Source organism: Cyprinodon variegatus, unplaced genomic scaffold (assembly GCF_000732505.1).
Source record: "Cyprinodon variegatus isolate N-32 unplaced genomic scaffold, C_variegatus-1.0 Scaffold34, whole genome shotgun sequence".
In the NCBI taxonomy this organism is placed as follows: Eukaryota; Metazoa; Chordata; class Actinopteri; order Cyprinodontiformes; family Cyprinodontidae; genus Cyprinodon; species Cyprinodon variegatus.
This window is the reverse complement of record NW_015150487.1, coordinates 1,690,718-1,706,919: the sequence shown is the minus strand read 5'-3', so window position 1 is coordinate 1,706,919 and position 16,202 is coordinate 1,690,718. Positions and strand designations below refer to the sequence as shown.

Sequence of the window (16,202 nt, the reverse complement as noted above, 5' to 3'; positions counted from 1 at the left end):
AGGAGAGGAGAGGAGAGGAGAGGAGAGGAGAGGAGAGGAGAGGAGAGGAGCCAGAGCATGTTTCTGTGTGGTGGGTGTGTGTGTTCGCTCCCAGGTAGTAAATGTTGCAACCAGTCTCTGCAAATCTGGATCTTCATGCTTTCCTGTTGCTGTTTATCTCCGGTAAGTCAAACCTTTTCTTTATTTTTCACGTTAAATAGTCGTCAGATAGCAGCAGGGGTAAAATAGGGTCAGGGATGTAGAGTACGGTCTGTGTGTATGAGTGTGTGTGTGTGGTGCAGGGGTTAAATGGTGCACAAAGGCAGATCTCACACACTGTGTACACAGACAAACAACATGGGGTAAAAACTAACAAAAACTTAAAACTCCAATTGTGTTATTACAGGAATATATAATATTTATATGTATTTATATATATTTATATATATATATATACATATTTATATACACACATATATAAATATCTATATATATAGCTTGGATTTTTTATTTTATTTTTTTGCACTGCATTAAGTTCACTGGTAAGCATGATTCTTGTATGTTTTTTTTTTTTGTTTTCTTTGTTTTCTTGTTTTCCGTCTGTGTTATCTTGATTGGTTTCTTGAAGAGCAGATCATGAGACTTCATCTCAGAGTCTCGCTCATGTCCCCAAGCAGCCATTAATCAATTAGTGCGTCCATTCCGGGGCACAGCGAGAGAAAAGGAAAAAAAAAAAAAAAACAGCTGACAGTTGCTCCTCTGTTTCCACCATCCGGGTCCATCTCTTCTCTTCAGCACGCGGTGAATAAACTCCTGCATCTCAGAGTGTGTGAACAGATCCCCCCCTCCCTGCTAACTGTTGGTGCAGGAGACTGGAGGGGGCAATGATTAGGCGGTTTTTCAACAGTCAGAATGTCACAATCTGTAGTGCATGTGTACCTGTGAGCAGGTGGTCGTATAAATGAGAGAAAACATCCAGACTGAGGGAGTGCAGTCCAAGCTGACCACTCATGATAAAGTCTTCTCAGTTTTTCCGAGGTTAAGGAGTTTGTATTACCAGAAGAATCAAGTGGAGGAGAGTTCAAACTGATTGGATGTTAGGTGAATTCTGTCAGAGTGAAGAGGCGACGGGCTAACTGGTTCGTGGTGAGGAGGGTGGTTGTTGGGTTAAGTACGGTGGACCTGATGAAGCCGCGCATCACAAGAGCTCGTACTGCCGCAGGTGCATCCTCTGTATGATGTCCCGACAGTCACTGAAGACGCGCCGGATGTTTTCCGTGTCGACGGCGCAGGTGAAATGCGGGTAGCAGTAATGTCGTCCGTCCCCGCTGGCTGTGCTGATCCTCTGAAGAAACAGGGACGAGACAACAGGTTAGCTATGCTCAGTTTACCACATAAACAGTTTATGCAGCTCTTTTTGTGGGAAATCAAAATATAACTATTTAAATCACTTAAGAAGAACATATAAATCTGTTTCTCTATAATTACCATTTTTGTTTTATTTTATATTATCTGAAAAAAGGACAGCAGGTTTTTTTTTATTTGATTTCATGTAAAATAATTGTTGCTTACAGAATTATGAGATATTAGCTTATTTTAATTTGTTTTATCCTATTTTTATAATTTGTTTTATCCTATTTTTATAAGGTATAGCATATAAGTAGAAAGTATTGTAGTATGTATCTATATTTAAAATGGAAAATAGTTCACTAAAGTGGTATAAAAGCCTTAATGAAATGGAGTATGCGTTAAGTGGGAATCTGCAAAAAAACTCAATATACGCATGGCCTTCATATGAACAGTTGAAAAATAAAAACGTTCAACATAAAGATCAAAGTTATTTTCACTCATCTCTTGATTCAATCTGTTTTTTAAATACAGTAAGTCAGGGGTAACCAATTAAAAATCAGCGGATAAATAAAATCATCAACCAGTAAAGGTCTGGAGACATTTTTAATTATAATACGTTAGTTTAAACAGCATTTAACACTGAAATAAAATGAGTTTTTTTATGCATCCATGTTATACATTGAATTTTTAAATAAATAAAAAAAAGAAAATTTTCCCATTTTAAAATCTTAATTGTTTTTGAAGTAGAGAACAACAATCGTTCAGTTTGGTGTATAGACAATTTCCTGATTCACATATTTCATAAAACACCTGAACTGACCGTTAGTTATTTTTTCTATTTTATGGCTTAATGAGAGCAGTGGGCTTTACGCCGCCCTGCAAGGCTTTAAACCTGGGTTTGAATGGAGACAAAGCCATTCTCAACCACATAATCAACGTGCTCATTTTGTGCCTGGATCGATATTTATTGTTGATTCTGGTCATGGTGGAGAATCCTGCTTCACAGCAGTAGGTTGAGCCAAACATACTCAAAATGTGCAGGGTCATCTTTGCGCACGCCATTTCACTTTTTTTACACTAGCTCACCGCGCATCTTCCAGCAGTCCACACTTTCTTTCTATGCTTTCTTTATCTCATTGCCCGGCTTGCCAAAGGTTAATTGCTGTGTCTAAAAGTGGCTCGCCGCAGTGATCCAGACTGACAGCAGCTCATTGGCTAATTTGTATCACGTGTAGCCTGGTCCCGGGAAGCTCCGGAAGGCTTTACCATATTAACAGGAGAAGCAGCGCAATTGAAGTTAGACACTGTCGTCGGACAACATGCGGGAATTTATAAATGTTTTAAATCAGGTTCGGTCGGGATTATCCAGCAGTTCCACTAATCTGAGACCTCTGCAATAAGTAATTAAGAACTTTTAAATTTAATGGGGATAAAATGGGATTCTTTGTATACGGGAACCTTTTTTATATTAGAACAATAAACATACAATTTATTATACATGTTCTTTACCGTATTAGTAATTGGTCGTTGAAAATGAAAAAATAATAATAATTTGAGGGAAAAACAGCTTTTGTACCGACCAAAAACTCATCCCGTATGAAGTACTTTGCTCTGGTCACTCTGGGATCCTCCCCCTGTTCTGGTATTGCTGTAAAAGAAGGATATCTGGTCACCTTTTCACACAACGACAGCCCATACATTCAATTGATTAATAGCTTTGGTTGTTAAGATTTTATTAAAGCAATAAAATTAGACTTTTATATATTTATTTACATTTCCAGGTAGAATATCATTCGATCAGAGCTTAGCAAATGTTTTACTCGTCCCCTGGAGAAATTCAACAATCTGAAGTTTTACATAAAATATCAGTTCAGCTTCACCTCAGTGGAACTTACCATCGTCAGGCGTAGTGTAGCGTGCAAATTCTGGGAAGTACTCCTCAATTTTAGACTTTCCTGCCAAAACTTTCTCAGCTAGAAGGTCCTGTTTGTTCAGGAAAAGGATAACAGAGATGGTCCGTAACCACCTGGGGAGTGAAGTTACAAATTCAGGCGTTAGATATTTTTATAGAAATAATAAACTAATATCTAATTGCTTTGACAAAATCTCTGGTTGGACTTGGGGAAAGAGATTTGCAAATTTTTTTGGGCTTCTGACCCATAGAATAATATCAGAAACATCTCAAAAGTCCCAAAGTATTGGTCGGAATACAAAAATAACTAAAAATAAAAAATATTAACCAGAGAAACAGCACCAACAACCAACATATTCGACCCCACCGTTGGTAATCAATGGTGTAAAAAAAGCTAAAAAATAAACTGCTGGACCTGTTGTTCCAAATGTTTTTAAACAGGTTGAGAGCTTCCTGTAGTCTGTTGGTCTGATTGTCTTCTCTGATCACCATGTTGTAGCTGCTGCTCGCCACCACAAAGATAATGGCCGTCACATCTGAAACACACACATAAACATGGCTTCATCAAAATAGGGTTGTTTTTTTTTCTTTCCCCAACTATGATTTCCAAGACAAATTTGTGGCAGAAACACAGATATAAGTACTTGCATACATTCAAACTGTAAAACACAATTTATTACAAATGGAAAATTACTTTTTTTTTATAATCCATTTTTCTTCTACTTAAAGTATTAAAAGTGTCATCAAACCGTTAAAACATTGGATCCATTTTCGCCGTTCATCCCTCTGACCGCCAACGTCAAACATACTGGGACACAAAGACAGTTAACAATTAATTTAATGCTAAAAGTACAGGAAAAAAAATTTATTCTGACAACTTTTATAATGAAAATAAAACACAAGGAAATGGATTTTGACAACAACTTAAAATACACTTGAGTAATTTATTGTGACTTTCACATTCATTTGTGAGGAGTTTGGTCTGTTGCTTACTGAAAATTAACTTTGTCGATTTGAAACTTGGTTTCAAAGATCCCAGATGTCAGAACTCTGCATCTCAAGAGGTCCTGAAAGAGAAGGAAGTGGAAATGAGTGAAGCGCAAACAGAAAACCTACTCTTGTATCTTCAGATCTGGAGGAAAACATGCTTTTCCAACGTTTCCTTTTCCATTTTGAACAAAAAATTAGCCTAAAGCTGTGTGGCTTTATTCAACTCAAGGATTTGTATTGAAAAGCATCAATGGATGGTTTTTCATTTTTAAATCTTAAGTTTATACATTTTTGTTATTATATCCTATGCGAATAAAGGTTAAAATGATAATAGAAAAGGGGAAAAATAAAATTTGATAAAACATAATTAATAGGACAATGGATTCTGATTCAAGTCTGGGTTAAAAAAAATGAAATAGTGAACTAAAAGTTTCTGTTCTGTTTCTGTTCAACTGATTTACCTTTTAAATAATTATTTTCATTTTTTTTTTCATCCCAACTGTATATCTGATTTCAGTGGTTCCCACCAGCGAGGTCCAGCTAGCTGGAAGGACAGTGATAACAAACTACTTTGAAATCAAACTATGTCAAACTGTTTATTTTGATTTTTTGTCACTTTCTGTGACAAAAAAGATCAAAAGAACATATCAAACCTGAATCACAGCCTTTTCTGCTGTTCCCATTGTAACAATCTTCTTCCACCCCACCCTCAGTGACTAGGGGTCTAAATAATAAGCGGCGATCCGATGCATCGACACGTCCGCAAGAGTATCGATTCATAGTTTCATCTTTTTATCTATTTGCTCCTGGAACAACTTTGCTGCTTCTGTTATTTGCTGTTGTTTCTCAAATAAAATGCATAATGATAATACAGCTTTCATTTATTTATTTTGACATTGAAATAGTGTCTAGCCAGTAAGGTAAAAAAAACAAAAAAACAAAGAACAATCAAGTCGTATCGTATCGTAGTGTATTCTTGAGTATCAAAAATAATCGAATGGTTGGGTCAGGAAATCAATACTGAATCGACTCGCCAAGATGGGTGTGATTTACACTCCTGTCAGTGACCCTGGAATAATCTGTGCTACCCCCAGACCAAGTTCTTTTAATGGTCTAATTGTGGAATTAATTGGGTAGAACTGATATAAAAACATGCTGAAGGGTTCCAGAATCCTAGTTATAGGCTGAAAGTCCCTCAATGAAAGGGGCTCAGGGAACCCCTCACAGTCATAAGGGTGTTGTTTAAGAGGAAGACACTCCACCCTCACTGATAAATGGGTACATTTGTATATAAATGTTTTTACTGCACTAAACCACTGGTAGAACTTCATCTGGGTTAAAGTTTACTGCAGTGTTTTTCATGTAACTGAGCTATATACGACACTGGAAACCCTGTCCTGTTATACATTCCTACTGTCCGAGCTTTTTAGCCACACATGAATGTTTCATTTAATTTAAAGAAATGAAAGAAACAAGCATATGCAGAAGCTATTTCTTAAATAATTTATCCACACAAAAACCGACCCTATATAAAATACTAACTGCCCCCTAAATTTAAACATAATCGGTGGCAAATGATGTTTAGCTTTAAGTCTGAATTAAGTCCAGACTTAAAGCCATCATACTCCCAAGATCAGATTTGGTACGACTGTCTTTTTCTGAACTGCTGTGTTATGACCCATTTACACTAACCCTCGGAAACAGAGCTGTGCCGGGTTTGGATCAGTTAAACATGCAGAGCTCGGTTCCTTACAACCGTTTACACATTAAGCTAGCATGGTTCCTCGGCTCCTATCGGCGATCCACGATACTACAGCTCTCAAGGTGGGGATTACGCCAACAAAAATGGGGACCTTAACATTCAGGAACTTAAGTGCTGGATAGCGTCCTCCGCCCAAATTTCAATGAAAGCCTCGGTCTCGGCATCATCCCAGGTCGCACCCCCCTCTTTTGATGCCACTTACTGTTAATAGGCTGAGAAGAAGTTCATGTTGTGAACAGGTGAAGAGATCTGTAAATTGCAGAGCTCGACACGCTGGAAAACCCGCAAAATGAGTCAGCTGACTGTAAACAGGAAATGACGCGGTCTGCTCATGCGCTCTTTGTTACTAGAGAACCGAGCCACAACTGAACCGTGCCGAGCCCTAATAGCTGAACTAGTAATAGATTTAGCGCGGTTAGGTGATGTCTGGCACGGTCCAGTTCAGTTGCGTTCCATTTACACTCATATCTCGGTTACCGTGCTCAGACCGTTTTTGGTACAGTTTCAAAAGGGTAATGTAAACGGGGTAATAGTTTTATACCTAATGTAGTAGGATTCACACCGTGCAAAAAAGTCCACTTTTTCTCAGTATTACACATAATATTTACCCAGGTATACTGAGTGCTTTTTAGGTTGTTTTTATTTTACCTTTTCTTTGTTCAGGATGTCACCATTGCAACCTAATGGATGCCATTTGAGCCCAGTTATTATTTTTATTGTTGAATTATAGTTCTCCCTGGGTTCTTTTGAGACAAACTGAATGGGCTGACAGTGAATTATTGGAGTAATTCTTTGTAATCTGATCACACCCTGAAAGGTTGATGTTTTCCTCATTTGTGAATAATAAGTAGCTCAAAGATGGCAAAAACTTTATTTCTCGTCTGCAAGTGAACAGGTCTGGGTGTGACATGAGAAAGTGAAATAAAAAATGCAGTTAATAACATTTCATTAATGATTTTCTTATATGATCAGGTTGTCTTAGATTAACTTCTCCTTTAATAAACTTAATCAATTAATTTAATATTTCTCAGGTTGTCCTGTTAGATATCAAGATTTGTTTAATGATCAGGAAAATTTAAGTGCGACAAAAAAGGAAAAACCAAAAGATATCTGCAGGGAGGAACAAAAAAACATGCATTCTCACCAAAATGAGCAATAAACAAAGGTGTGATCAATAAGGGGAAGTTTTTATTTTATTTAGATAACTTTTGTAAGGGATTTCTTTGAATTAAGTGTATAATTGATTATGTCAATCTGGTTTTCTGTTACCTGATCAGTGGGTGTGTAGTCATTCTGCCTCACCACATCAATCCGGTCTAAGAAGCTGCAAACAGAAGATAAAAAAAAAAAAAAAAGAAAATGTTCAGAACTGAGCTTTGCTACAAACCTACACACCAATGAAGGCAGTCGGGACTGTTTTTATGATTACAATTCCCCGCATGTCCTGCCAATGTGTGAGCAGTCCAGACTAGCAACATACAAAGTCTGTGTACAGTCAATAGTGAAAGCATGAGGAGGGCCGGAGCGGCTGGGACTGAACAACCACAAGGGGGCGTTGTGTTTGAAGTCGCTGTGAGATCAGAGGCAGCCAGTCTGAGTCACCAGCAGCCGTTTGCTCTGTCAGACCAGAAGAGCCTCGTCAATGGAGCTGCTGTAGTAGTACAGGAGTACAGGAGGAGGAGTGTGGATCGGTGTGTGTGGATTTGGCTATGTGTATGTGCGTGGGTGGGTATGCAGGCCCACAGTGCGTTCAGCTTTCCAGACTGCCCACCCATAGGCATGTTAATTGTTTTGCTGCACTGAGTGATAGTGCAGCTGCTTTTCAAGGTGTGCGAGGCGCTCTCATGCTTTCAGGATGACCGAATCAGAGTCAGCTGCTTTGAGGTGTTTGCTCCATCGAGTCAGGGCTGATGAGGGAGTGAGGAAACACTGAGGTCAGTTCAGATACACTGAGAGGAAATCTTTAAACTACTGTGGCAATAACTCCCTCTTCTACAAAAAAAAACTAAGAAATCCCAGCGAAGAGAATCAATCAACACGAGAGTCTGCAGCAAAGACTACATACTTATCACATATCTAAGGTTAAAAAAAATCTTTATCTCAAGAACTGCCTAGTTACACAATCTATAAAAGAAATAAAGTAAATAAAGTCGAAAGTTGGGAAAATAGATTTGAAGTACAATGGCTGTCAGACGTGTTTATGGGTATAAATTAGCAAGACGTCTTGAGTTTACATAGAGAGGTATGCTACCGAACTGTGTAATGCCACACTTCATCTTCAAGACCATTTAACATTTTTTCCACAGAGGGTATAATTCAGCACACGAGCGACTAATTTCATTTCCAAGTTTAAACATCAAATTTGATAAACCGGTCTGAACAAACCGGGATCTTAGGAAAGAGGCTTAAGAGACACATAATAATGGATGACAAAAAAAGGCACAGCAGTGATATGAACTAAAAACAAAACCAAAAGATAAAATCATTTGGACAACTTCAGGCCTCAAAGAATAAACAACTGTATTTGTGATTTTACTTGCCTATTTAAGGTATCAAAGGTGAAAACTCTTAGAATTTTTAGTCTTTAAGCTCAAAAAAATCTTTTTTTCTTTTGTGTTTTATTGTCATAAAAAAAAGGAATTGTTAAGTTCAAAATCTATGCTGACAAAAAACCCCGAACAGTGCATCTCCAGTTGAAATTCTTTTGGAAATAAACATTAAGAACCTGTTTAAACAGCAATATATATTTTTTTAAATGTATTTTGAATTTATCAAGTCTGACAATTCTAACGCACAAATAAGGGTGTTATCCTGTATTTTATTATTTCACAGTTGAAGTTTGTTACATTGAATAGTTGACAAAATACATTTTTTTTAATTCTGTTTTTGCACATTTAAGTAGTTTAAAAAAAGAATTAGAAATTTGGAAAAAAGAAAAAAACAAAAAACAGAAACTGCAGGTAATACAGAAAACCAGAGTTCAGTGCCAGCAGCTAAATCAGGGCGCTGTGCAACAAAAACTAAGATTCAAATTCAACACTGTGCTGTTCAGTAAGATTTAGTTTAAGTTTGTGGTGCTCCCTAGATAATTCAAATATTTTTTAGATACTTTTTTTTGTCTTTTACATTTAAAAAAATAAACAAAACTTCAAAAAAGGCAGACTGACCAAAATTGTATTAATGTGTAGAATATAAATTATTTGAAAAAAGTTTCTGTAGTAAAAAGTTACTCACCAGAAACAAATAGAAAAAAGCAAGAATTGCCAATAAAAAAAATGTCAGGATGAAATATTGATTTTTCTTTTGTAAAACAAAAACCAAAACAGGCAAATTTGGTGATTTTCCCCCTGAATGTAGCCGCCTCCTGGAGAACAGGCATGTAAGCTCCCACTGGGAAAAGAAGGAATGTGGCAGTCAGGGGTGAAATGTGACATTAGAGCTGCAGGTAACCCACCAGGCAGAGAGGGAGGGGGTGGGAATGTGGAAGCTGAAGTACTGGACGGCTTACTGGACCAACGAAGGGAAGGAGAGTTCAGTAAGAGGGCGAATGGAGATACAACAACAGGCTCAAAGAAGGCAACCAGACTTTTGCTTAGTTTTTCTGAATAGATTCAACAACAATCCAGGAGTCTTTGTCAATTCTGGAATCTCACTGTTGAGCAACTAGGAGTTTGGGAGCTGCTGTTTTTTAACAAAAAGAGTCCTAACCTCGTCAGAGCACTCCAGGTTGCTCAACTGTTAGCCTCCAGAGTTGATAAAGATTGCTAGATCAGTGTAGAAACATTTGAAAAAACTAACAGTCTGGTCTAGTCCTAAGATTTAAGCCTGCTGTAGTTGTCATGACTCGGATGACAGAGAGTCTGCAAAGGCAGAACAAATGTGCATTTCTCTGTATGAAACATGCACAGAAGCTGCTTATCAAGCAACCAGTCAGGTACCATCGGCTTTTTGCTGAAATAAGAGGCTCAGCTGTTCCCGCAGAACAGAAGTGGAGAACCGTTTGGAGCCAGGCCGCCTCACATCCACTGCCTAATCCTCCGCAATCATCTAACTTGGCCTTCCCCGAACAGTCCCCTACAGAGCTCCCAGCTACATAAATAAGCTGGATGTGACAGAACCTGAAAGCTGCAGCTCTAATCATGACAGAGTTAACATGGCTTCCCTTGCCAAACTCATGTTTATACGCGGCTCTGGTCTGAGGCGACGGCACGCCTAGCACAAACACACCGCTCAGTTTTTAGCAGTTCTGCCTATTAATAGGAGAAGTGCCAATAATAACCGTGTCTAGTAAGTTGAACTGAATAAAAGTGGCTGCCCCAGTAACAGAGAGGTCTGCGGTGTTATGTATAACCTGCCAGGGTTATTCTGGGGTAGCAGACAGGCTGACTTAAACCATGGAAATACACACAGGACACTCGTCTGCAGAGTGAAAATAGCTCAGTATTTACAAGAAAAGATAACGTCTGTTTTTTTTTGTATCATTTTGTTCCTTATTTAAAGGTTAAACAGCTGTAAAGGGATGGTTTGATAGAAAGTTTAATTTTAAAAGGACTCACCTATTTTTAAATGTTCCATGTGACCTTTTTCTTTATTGGGACACTGTGTTTTTGCTACAGTCATAAAAATAGAAGCAAAAAAAAAAAAGGTTTGAATAATTCCAAGAAAAAAAAGGAAATTGTCTCTCTAGTATTTTCCCTTTCATTTTAAACTCTCTCTTAAAAGACGGTAACTAGGAAGGCACACTGAAAATATTTCCAGCGACATGTGATTGTATCCACTCTGCATTTTCAAGTTCTGTTTTTCTTTTTTTTTTTTTTACTTCCACATTTGGCTAAAATCATGAGATCTTTACGTGCTGAGGAGCACCAGCAGCTGATAACGGTTCCACAATGCATTTAACCCTAAAGCAGAACATTTAAGACTCAGGATTACTGAAAGATCAGGACCATTAGATTTGTAGGCCAGCTTGTAGATTTCATACAAAAGTTTGAAAAAAATGTTTTTCTAAATTTACACAAAGAAAATCTCAATTTTAAATCAAATAACTTGCAAGGCCAAGCTGGTCTGATTAATTATTTAAAGAAAAATCCTAAAAGAAAATATATAAATATTCCCTTTTTAAAACTGATTTTAATGTTACTTTATGAGACGTTTTAGAGGGCATGATTCAGTGCGAGACAAACGCAGAACATCTGGAAAACGTTGCCCCGGATCAGAGCTGCTGCTCGGTTCGGCTGTGTGAGAAACAGGCGGACTCACACACTAGCAGGTTAGCAGTAGGACAGCGTTCCTAAAAAGCTTCCTTTTTAACATCTGCCGCCAAACTACTGACATATTCTTGATTTTTGCAACTTTAACAAGTCATCGCCTAAATATTTGCAGAATTTCCTTGTAAAAACAAAAGCTTTGCGTTCGTCTTTATTCACTTTAACTAGAATGAGCCGAGTTTGTCTGCATTTATCTCTGTCTTGTGGTTTCTTTAATGGTTTGATGTTTACATGTTTGTTCACTGTGAACCAAATTAAATAAAACATAAGATCAGATGTTTTGAATCCAACAAAATTGAATGTGTTCATATCTTTAAAAAAAAAGAAGCTAAAAATAGTTTTCTTTAAATTTAATATATCAAATGAGAATCGCAGGGAAAATTAAAAAGGAAAGATAATAAATCTCTTAGATAAACAATAATGCTTTTTCCTTTGTAAAACTAAAACTTTAAAATGCTAATAAATTAACAACTATTTAACGAGGTCATTTCATTGTAAGCTGTTAAATGTAATCTTTTTTTTACTATGCTATTTGCTATTAAAAGTTTGAACACTAGTAATGCATTAATTAATCAAGTTTCCTTAAAAAGTCAAATACAGTCTGACTTATGGAAAACTAAAAGCGATATTCTTCAACTCTGTGTGCTTAAGAAAATATATGCACATTTGCAAAAGAGAAGTCCGGTCCCGGGACTTCCTTAAGGAGTGCAGAGAAAAGACTACGGCCCACTGAAAGGATGAATTCTGGGGGCTTTACACCCTCTTTGTACATTAACGCCTCGACCTGCCAGGCGTCGCAACCGAGGGCTTCACCAGCCGACTCCTATTCTCTCTCTAACACAAACACACGCTGTATGCTGTGAGAGGGAGAGTTGGAGAAAGACGAGGAAAGAAAGGAGAGAGAAGGCTGTGTCTGACATTACAGCGCTGCTCCAAAAATAGCTCCCTGGCGCCCTGGCCTCCAGCTTGGTTGTCATGGTGACAGAACCACAGGCTCTAAAAATAGAAAACGGCTCCAAATCCTGTGCAGCTGGAGAGAGACAAGAGAGGGAGAAGAGATAGAGACAGAAAGAAGGAGGAAAAGTAGGAAAACGACCACACTACAAGAGAGGGAGAGGAGCAGAAGAAAGAACACGGAGAAAGAAGGGAGGAAATAAGGAGGGAAACAAAGAGATACAGAGAGAGACATGTCTGGAATGGAGGGGGTTAGAGAGAAAGCTGGGACACAAAATAGAAAAAACGAGATCAAGATGTATGAAGGGGAAAGAAAAACAACAAAAACATTTAATATATAGCTGAAAATTAAGAAGAGCGGAGAGGAACAAAGATGGGGGAAAAAATGGAAATCAGACATGTAGCATGAGGGAAATACAAATGTGCAACACAAAAACAGACACAAGAGAAAAGAGTAATTAAAGATAAAGTTTGGAAAAAAAAAAAAAAGATTAAAAGTAGGAAAAAGAAAATGCAGAAGTCGGGGACAGAAACGGATATTTTTTTTTTTTGCAAAACGAACATATAAGCAAATAAAAAAAGCAAGATTTACATCTAAAAGCTGAGAAAAAAAAAAAAAACCTGGAGGAAATAAACTTTGATAAGAGAACCACGACAGAAACTACAGCTTAAAGTTTCTGTCCAAATGTGTTCGCCTCAAACGTCTCCACATTTCCCTCTCCTTCTGCTCCACGTCTGCTTCACCTGAACATCTTCCAAAAGCACCTGAGCTACGTACAGTTACACAGAGCTAATTTCAACGTGCCTCCCTACGGCCCCATCCACACAAGTCACACAATCCTGTCCATTTTCCGTCCTGCAGGAACACGGCCACATGCAGCAAACAGCAGGGAGGACAGGACGGAGAGGAGGAGGAAAATTCAACACCGTGACAAAAAGCTGCGGCAGACGTAGCGCTCTACTGTTCTCTAAACCTAAGAAGAATTCATCCTTTTCTATATTTATTAACCGGAATAAACGATATTTAAAAACCTTAATTAAGACAGAAATATTGGGGGTTTTAGCTGTCTGCCTGTGGAGAGATTATAAGCTAAATACAAGAAAGTCACTTTCTAAAAAGTTTATAACTACAAAGTTTTTTTTATCAAAAGCCTTTACAAGATTTTTCCTGATCAGAAATAGTCCCTTTTAAAAACAACGATAAATAAAAAATAAGAAGTCTCATTACTTAATATTTTACTGTCTGTCTTATTTATGCTAATGCTTTTGGTTAATAGAAAGATCATATTAATTTATCTAAATTGTATTCTTGTTTGTTCTTTTGCCTTTTTTATTCAGACTGCGAACCTTAAAACCTTTAGAATTATTTTAGAATCATTTATTTTTAACAACTAGAAAACAAATTCAATTTAGTGTCAACAAAAAGAAATGCATTAGGGCAAATGTTGGGTCATCTCATGCACATTTACAGTATGCACTTAAAATGAGTGTCAAAAGGGACTCTTTGCATAGTGTTTAATAAACACATCTGTCTGCACAAACTGGTCCCCTCATGGTAAAAAAAAAAAATCCTGCAGGATTTTATTTCTCCTACCCTTTCACTTCCATGTTTAGAGCATGAGCCAATAAAAACAATTATGTATGTAAAAATGATGTATGCATTTTAAATTTCAAAATATTTAACTGGGACTGTGTGAGAGATTGATCAACACAAAGTGGTTCATATTTGTGAGAAGGAAACATAAGCATATAGTGGAAATGTTTGCTGCTAAAGCCTTTAATGTAATCAATAGATTATAAAATTGTTTTTCACTATAATTACAGCCACAACTCCAGAAACTGAATCTTTTGCTAATTTTTCTTGTTAAAAATCACTAACTTTGTCAGACTAGACAAAGCACAGGTGAACAGAAAGCGTTCTAGCTTTATCCTACCCCCTCCATGGGATTCAGGTCAGGGCTTTGAATGGGTCATTCTGACACCAGACTAGTGCTGCTTTGATTTAACTCACTTTATTGGAGTATTGTGATACTATCAACTTGGACCAGGTTTAATCTTCCCGTTGAAGGGAAACATCCCCGCAGCATGCTGCTGCCGCCACCATATATCTTCCTCAGGGTGATGTGTTATTTGCTTGCATATCCTTTCCCAGCCATTTAAACGGATGGCCACAGTTATCAGTTATAACAGTTGTCAGATGTTTTTGTACAAAACTTAGTATTTTACTCATTTACAGCTTTATTTTTACAGATCCTTTGCCATGTTTCATTTTCTTTATGAGGTTATTTCTTTACTAAAGCTCTGAGGCCTTCATAGATCACCTGCATTTATATTAATAATATATTAACTGATAACTTTGGATTTTATTTCAGAGTAGCAGAGTACGGTCAGTCATTACAAACTAACACACTTTCATTTGTATAAGTATTCGAAAAATCCAAAATTTCTTTTCGATTCATGATTATGTTCTACTTTTTGACAGCCTTTCACATATAATCCCAACAGAATACATGCATACATAAAAATGGGGTCTGAATACTTTCGCAATGCGTTGCATATTTGCTTCTTCCAAGCTGCAGAGCACTACCTCCAAAGATAAGAGCAAGATGATGTTGCCAAAAGTGTGATTAGACAATTTGTCTAAGGTAAAGAAAAAAATCACTGATCTTCATTTTATTTTTAAAACCCGTCAGGTAAGTACGATGCATTATTTTATGCAGCTTTGTCTGCCTTTTACAAATATATCTCCGTCTGTGGCTGGTCAGCAGTATCTCATGATGCGCTTGCTTTTCATAAGCTCCTCCAGGCCCCCTCTTAATGTTCTAGCATATACTTCTTTTGTTTGTGTCTCACTCCAACAACAAATCCCCCCCTTTCTAATTTAAAACAAGCAGCTCGGAAATTCGGCTACAAAAGATCTCGACAGAAATGGATGAGAAAGATTGATGACATCGCACAAAAGAGACGTGCAGTCAGGTTTGACTGGAAGCAGAGGTAAGCACGTCTGGCACTCTCTCAAGTCAACTGAATGTGGCAACCTGCAAATCATGCACATGAGGTGAAACATCATGATTCTTATTCTTACAAGCAAAAAAAAAAACAAAAAAATGTTTTTTTCTTAATTTTTGCTTGATGAGGAATACTCCCATTTATAAAATCCCAATTACCATTTTTTTTAAGGCATTACTGATAGAAATAAGATTTCCCAGTCTTACTGTTGTCTAACGATAAAATAAATCAATCCTCGTCATACAAAGAAAATGTGGATGAAGTTATTCAGTACAAAGACTTTTTGGGTGCTGTATATTAACAGAGAACGTCTACCAAGCGGGCCTTGTTTCTGGGTTAAAACAAACACATGCCTCAGTCTTGTCACGCTCTTTGGACCTTGGATGTGAACTGCCTACAGTGACAGCAAGTGAACTGAACACATCCTCGTGAAATCAAGGGCAACACCATCCTCACAACAACATGCGTCCCTAGAAAAGAACAAATACAACAACATCACACAGGAGGATGACTGAGCAAAAAGGCAGCCAGCAGCCAGGGAAGCTTCAGTGACTTCCCCTTCATCACAGAGAAGAAAAGGCATGACAACCCATTCAACTTCTCCTTCCTTTTTTTCATTTTTTTATTATAGCGTGAACTGAGCGTTGTAATTCACCTTTTTTGAAATAAAAAACAAAAACAAAAGAAATTGGAGGGTGGGGGACGACTTTGTCCGGTGCTGATTCAGGGTTGACATTTCCATTTAATGCTAACAACCTTCATCAATAATGCTGAAGTTGTCTCCCTCCTAACACACTCGCTCATTCTTTCTCCTTCTGCAGCCTGCCTGGGTTAAAAATAGCTCTTCCCTCTCTTTTTCTCTGCTTCTCCGTTTACATAAGCACACGGAGGGGGGAGGGGAGCACTTCCGGTCTGGCCACCCAGCCTAGCATCTGATCCATGAGGAGAGGAGAGGAGAGGAGAGGAGAGGAGAGGAGAG

The 16,202-nt window shown here is 37.7% G+C and overlaps 1 protein-coding gene across 1 annotated transcript in view; it reads right to left on the bottom strand.

The window, feature by feature from the left end:
- Window positions 1-541: 541 nt before the first annotated feature.
- The window catches only part of LOC107103230 (guanine nucleotide-binding protein G(s) subunit alpha-like), a 40,033-nt gene continuing 24,372 nt past the window's right edge, over window positions 542-16,202 (bottom strand). Inside the window, exons 6-12 of the mRNA XM_015402809.1 lie at window positions 7,263-7,317; window positions 4,235-4,308; window positions 3,991-4,049; window positions 3,657-3,777; window positions 3,225-3,355; window positions 2,910-2,977; window positions 542-1,324 (exon numbers count right to left, since the gene is read on the bottom strand). Coding sequence (XP_015258295.1) covers window positions 1,178-1,324; window positions 2,910-2,977; window positions 3,225-3,355; window positions 3,657-3,777; window positions 3,991-4,049; window positions 4,235-4,308; window positions 7,263-7,317 — 655 coding nt within the window. The 3' untranslated portion in view covers window positions 542-1,177. The remainder of the gene's footprint in view (window positions 1,325-2,909; window positions 2,978-3,224; window positions 3,356-3,656; window positions 3,778-3,990; window positions 4,050-4,234; window positions 4,309-7,262; window positions 7,318-16,202) is intronic.